This window comes from Myxocyprinus asiaticus, chromosome 42, assembly GCF_019703515.2.
Source record: "Myxocyprinus asiaticus isolate MX2 ecotype Aquarium Trade chromosome 42, UBuf_Myxa_2, whole genome shotgun sequence".
Taxonomy (NCBI): domain Eukaryota; kingdom Metazoa; phylum Chordata; class Actinopteri; order Cypriniformes; family Catostomidae; genus Myxocyprinus; species Myxocyprinus asiaticus.
The window spans coordinates 5,358,476-5,364,475 of NC_059385.1; the positions used below are offsets into that span (position 1 = coordinate 5,358,476).

Below are 6,000 nucleotides of genomic sequence, written 5' to 3' on the forward strand. Positions count from 1 at the left end.
AGGCCATCCAGGTGCTGGGCGGAATGGGTTATGTAACAGACATGCCTGCTGAGAGACACTACCGTGATGCCCGCATCACAGAAATCTATGAAGGCACCAGCGAGATCCAGAGATTAGTCATTGCAAACAACATTCTCAAAGAATATCAACAGTAGGAGCTGACGTTCATGTAAACACTGCTCTTACGTCTTTGTGCCTGGAATCTCTGTTCTGATCATCTACAGACTACCGGACTATGAAGATATAGCCTTGGAAATTTGTTGATCCTTTTCAATAGGAGACTGGCTGATTGCAATTTGTTATTTATACCACTCGAGTGCAGTAGAGTGCCTGAAACGTTGCCTTGGATTGCATTAGGGTGCCACTGAAATAAATAACTCAGGATTTTGAGGAAAACTAACAAACTTAAATCTTGCTGATTTCACTGGGTATGTAAATGCATATCTGATTGTACATAATGTGTATTTGTTGTGCATTTTAAAATAAATGATAATTTAACATTTTAATAAAAACAGTGTTTTGTTTTTGGTTATTAAAGGAGTATTCCGGGTTGGATTCAAGTTAAGCTCAATCAACAGCATTTGTGGCATAATATTGATTACCATAAAAATTAATTTTGACTTGAACTTCCTTTTCTTTCAAAAAAAGCAAAAATCGAGGTTACATTGAGGCACTTACAATGGAAGTGAATGGGGCCAATCCAGAAACATTAAAATACTCACTGTTTCAAAAGTATAGCCACAAGACATAAACAATATTGTAGTAAACATGATTTCAGTGTGATAAAATAATTTACTAACCTTGTCTGTGTAAAGTTCAAGACAATTTTACTACTTTGTTGCCATGTAAAAAATGTATATTTTCACGATGTACAAAGAAGGACCCCTGTTTAATAAACAGCATTATCTAAGAGAGAATTCCTTTCATATGTAAGCAAAAAAGACCAAATGAATTGAGCTTGTGAATCGGAATCGAACTGAATCGGGAATGCCTTATTTACTATTACTCTAAAATGTGGGAAATAGCAATAATAAATACTGAGTAAGTGACTTTACTTGTAGTGCAGGCCTATATATGTTTGCCAATAAAAATACAATTCTATATAGCATCAGATTAGGGGTCTTTGGGTTGTAATTATATCAGGGGAACCCTAAGTAGAACCCTTTTTAGGTTCCACGAAGAATACAAGCCTACCGGAAAAGATAACCTTAAACCTTAGCACAAACAACCACTCCAGCATAAAAGGGTTCTTTAGGTAGGTATTGGATATAAACTAAGCAAATAATTTTGTCAAATAATATATTTTCTAATTGCACCACAGTAAAGAGTGCACATTTGATTTGTATAATCAACAGTTGCAGTGAAGTTGTTAGTCTGTGCATCTGTTATTCTGGTCTCTTCTTCCTGAGCCTGTGAGGAAGTGAGTGTTTGACCACATTTGGCTTCACTCCCTCCTGCTGCCGGACTCTAATCTAACGGCCACATCAGTGGCGAAAGAGGCGCCATCATTTTTAAGCATGTGTGTTTGTGTGAAACTGCAGCAGTTTTTATCATATCAGTGTGTGAGAACTCTTCCTCCAGGACCCTTAAGTAGGTCAAAGTAACAGAATTCCTCTGACCAGAAATGATTATGATGATAATGGCAATATACTTTAAAGGGAAAATTCACCCAAAAATGAAAATTCTCACATCATTTACTCACCCTCATGCCATCCCAAATGTGTATGACTTTCTTTCTTCAGCAGAACACAAACGAAGATTTTTAGAAGAATATCTCAGCTCTGTAGGTCCATACAAATTTTGTAGCTACAAAAATCACATAAAGGAAACATAAAAATAACCCATATGACTCCAGTGGTTAAATCCATATCTTCAGAAGTGATATTATAGGTGTGGGTGAGAAACAGATAAAAATGTAAGTCCTTTTTACTCTAAATCTCCACTTTCACTTTTACATCTGAAATTCACATGTGGAGCCTGTTTAGCGTTAAAAAGGATTGAACTTTTTTCTGTTTATCACCTACAACTATCATATTGCTTCTGAAGCTATGGATTTAAACACTGGAGGCATATGGATTACTTTCATGTTCCTTTACGTGATTTTTTGGAGCTACAGATGTCTGATCACCATCACTTGCATTGTATGGACCTACAGAGCTGAGATATTTTTTTCTAAAAATCTTCATTTGTGTTCTGCTGAAGAAAGAAAGTCATACACATCTGGGATAGCATGAGGGTAAATGATAAGAGAGTTTTCATTTTTGTGTGAACTATCCCTTTAAGGCTCTGGCTTTTGTCATCATCTCTTGAACAATGACAAATATTGAAACCAGAGGTGCCAAGTTTTGCTTAAAATGAATGCACAAAACAACAAGTTGTTGGATGATGTGTTTGTAATTGTTTTGAACAATCTCTTTTCCCGAAATATCAGACCATGCAATAAGAGTGTAATTGTTAGTACTTCAGGGAGCCACATCTTTACATTTTAGGGCTGCTTGCTTTGTTTAATTTTTTTTTATGTACAGTACTAAACATATCCTGGAATGTTGCTTTATTTTAAAATGGGAAATCAGATACAAATGCACTCATAAAAACAAAATTGCGCTGCTTGTACAATTCTTTTATTATAAAAGTGTAAAATTCAGACACAAGGATATGAAGCTTGCTTTATTCACTGGATTCTATATGACAAATTCATTAAAAAGCTGTAAAGAAAAATCTTATTTAAATGTACACAGATAAAATAATGTACACACAGGAGGTTTAGGTTATCAAATCATGTACAAGTTTTCTCATGTAAAAGTTGCAGTCTGGAATCTATACGTAGAACAATAGGCATTATTCAGCATCTTATTGAAGCACACTGACCGTGTCTAATTAGTGCACTCTCATTAAGCGGGACAAAAACATGAAACATTGACACTCCCTGAAGCCCCATTTAAGCCACAGTGATTAAAAATCACATGAAACACATGGGCTCTGATCCTAATACTATCATATATAAATGTGTACCTCTATTGCATTATCAACAAGACATAGCCTACAGCAAAATGAGCAAATTTAAGTAGCACAAAATGCTCTATTAAAACTATTATCAAGTATGTACATTAACCGAATGCTTGCATGTAGTATGTTACAGCTTAGTACAGTCTTGATGTTAGTGATCTGTTGTGTGTAAATGGGAAGTTGTCATGCTATACATCATCTCAAACTGTTTGTAAACAGCATTTTCTAGTTCTTGTACTTTTAGTATACATGACATTGTTTTATGACTTCATATGAAATAATTTATTTGTCACACCGCAGGACTCTTTAAGTGATTAAAAAGGTGATTAAAAATGTGACAGAATCTAAAACATACATTGTGCATTAAGCACACTTTTGAAACTAAAACCTTGATGTTGAATCTTCAAGTTCATGTACATATTATGGACATGTTGTTGGTCAGCTGCCCACAACCAAAACAGTTTTACAGCCTTCAAAGTCCACCAGTTGTCCATTCTGTTGGTGATCACACGTAGTTTCGTTTATCATAGTCTCCATTTATTGTTGCGCTCTTTGTGTGCACATATTTGAGGGGATACGAGGATTTTTCATCATGCGGACGGGAGAAACACAGAATCGCTCCTCCGACCAGAAGCATGGCGGATGCTGCCCATCCAATGTAGAGAGCAGCCCCAATTTCTCTCTTCTTTGCAGGAGGAACTTGAGGGTCGTAGAAGTCCGAGATAATGTTGTTGGCCATCCAACACAAGGGCACCAACACAAACAAGCCGGATATTATGTATATGACCCCTCCGGCATTCACCACTTTGGCTTTGATGGACTCTTTGCTGATGCAGTTGGTGCATTGCGCGCCGGCGATGGTCACGATCAAACCCTGGACGCCCAGCACCGCTGAAATGACCGTCAGAGCCCGAGCGGTCTGCAGGTCTGTGGTCAGTGCCAGGACAGAGTCGTGGAACTTGCACTGCATCTGACCCGTGCTTTGGACCACGCAGGACATCCACAGGCCGTCCCAGATGTTCTGCGCCACCACAATGTTGCCCTCGATGAAGGCAGACACTTTCCACATGGGCAACCCGCACGCCACCATCACCAAAAGGGTCCCGGTGACACTCAAGCCAAGACCGATAAACTCCAGGCATGCAGAAATCATCTTTGCGACACTTTTTAAAAATGTTATTTTTCTTAATGCAAAAGTTTTAAAAAAGTATTTTAAAGTCTAGCAACTAGCTCAGGTAATTTAAAACCACATGCAGGTGTTTTGAGCAGAAAAATCTCATTGCTTGGCAGCCACAGTTTGTGTTGCAGGTTGAGTAGTGGGAATGTTCTGCTGGAGTAAGCAGGGAGGATGCTGTTATAGTACACTTGTTGAACAAAAGAGTCAGATCCAGCCAATCAGAGCCCAGCGCGTCTCCCAACAGCCAACAGAAGCGAGAGGCTCTGGACAAAAACTGCATAACGGGAAACTGCATCACTCGGAATCGTTATGAGCTAATGGATCGGGTGGTAGAAGGAACATACTGGAAGCGTGATGTCTTTGCCTTGCTGGTATTCTTTGGGAAGAAAAGTTTCACTAAGTTTGTACCACAGTTATCATATGTGCATGTGTTTATCTCAAGACGATTTTCCCTAAAACGCTCTTGTCATTTTAGAACTAGTTTCATAGTGGTTTTAGACCAACGCGTTCTTGCGGGAAAAAAAGACGCAGCTCAACAGAATGCAGGTGTCTAAAAAACGCAGCGCTCCTCCACGAGACGCTTTTAGTCATTTAATCACGCGCAGGATATGAATTATGAACAATTCAGTTTTCACTAGTTAAAAAGCTCATTTTTAAAATCAGGAATGGAATTACTACAAGTGAACGTGAAAAATTGTACATTTGCACCAAAAAAAAAAAAAAAAAAAAAAAAAAATATATATATATATATATATATATATATATATATAAAATGACTTCACTAATCGTGGAAATACACATTCTTGATATGAAAAATGGAATTTCAACTAGTAAAAAAATAAATAAATTTGTTTTCTGTAAATGCATTTTCACTAGTAGAATGTCACAGTGAAATGTCATTCCCTCCAATTCAAAAAGCAATTACAGATATCTATTAATTTCTTACTATTGAAATTTCACAATTCAGCACTTCTTACTAGTAAAAATGATAATTTGTGATATACATAATTGCACAGTTACAAGTACAAATATCCATTCCTAATATCATTAATTGAATTACAACTAGTGGAAATGCTCCTTTTGATATCAAATAAATACGTTTCAACATGTTAGATTTGTTATTTCAGATATCTGAAAAATGGTTTTTACACACACACACACACACACACACACACACACACACACACACACACACACACAAAATTAGCCTATTTTTAAGATTTACACATTTCAATTTCATAACAAAATTCAATCAAATGGAACTGCCTAATCTTTAACAAAATTCAATTAATAAATATGTTATAAAGTTGTATTAATTTAACTTTGTTAAAGATTCCACACTTCAATTTGATGGAATTTTGCTATGAAATTGAAATGCGTAAATCTTAAAAAATAGGCTAAACATAAATAAAATGCAGATATCAATAAACTGGAGAATAATTAATTATATCTTTAATTAAGCTTTCTTAGTTACAATAACATTACAGATATCTGAAATTAGCCACTATATTGAAATCCAAATTATAGATATCCAAAAATTAGCATTTTCTCTATTTGTTTTCATCCACTCCATCTGAACTTTTTTTTACGTAATGTTTTCTGTTGTATAATTCTGACACCCAGCAATTTGTTCATCCCCTGTACATATTTGTGCTTAAAAATGCTGTGATCAAATGACATCTTAATATATTTATATGACATGTCCAAAACATGCAGCATTTCAAATTGTGTATTTACTTTATGTTGTGCTTTATTTCATTAATCAATGTGTGCATGAAGACCCTTTAATGTCTTTTTAACTCGCGTGATCCGGTTTC

The 6,000-nt window shown here is 36.0% G+C and overlaps 2 protein-coding genes across 3 annotated transcripts in view; one reads left to right on the forward strand and one right to left on the reverse strand.

Annotated features, from left to right (window-relative positions):
• Nucleotides 1-880, forward strand: part of LOC127432595 (short-chain specific acyl-CoA dehydrogenase, mitochondrial-like) — a 139,134-nt gene extending 138,254 nt beyond the window's left edge. For both annotated transcript variants that reach the window (XM_051683883.1, XM_051683882.1), the window contains exon 10: nt 3-880. In XM_051683883.1, coding sequence (XP_051539843.1) covers nt 3-155 — 153 coding nt within the window. In that variant the 3' untranslated portion in view covers nt 156-880. The remainder of the gene's footprint in view (nt 1-2) is intronic.
• A 1,649-nt stretch (nt 881-2,529) lies between these two features.
• On the reverse strand, nt 2,530-4,328 carry LOC127432620 (claudin-5-like). Its single transcript, XM_051683932.1, has one exon. The coding sequence runs from the start codon at nt 4,157-4,159 to the stop codon at nt 3,512-3,514; it is 648 nt and encodes a 215-aa protein (XP_051539892.1). The 5' UTR covers nt 4,160-4,328; the 3' UTR covers nt 2,530-3,511.
• Between the last annotated feature and the right edge of the window lie 1,672 nt (nt 4,329-6,000).

Bases quoted from the DNA above. Each gene is read 5' to 3' on its own strand.
- LOC127432620 (XM_051683932.1), bottom strand. From the start codon at position 4,159: ATGATTTCTGCATGCCTGGAGTTTATCGGTCTTGGCTTGAGTGTCACC.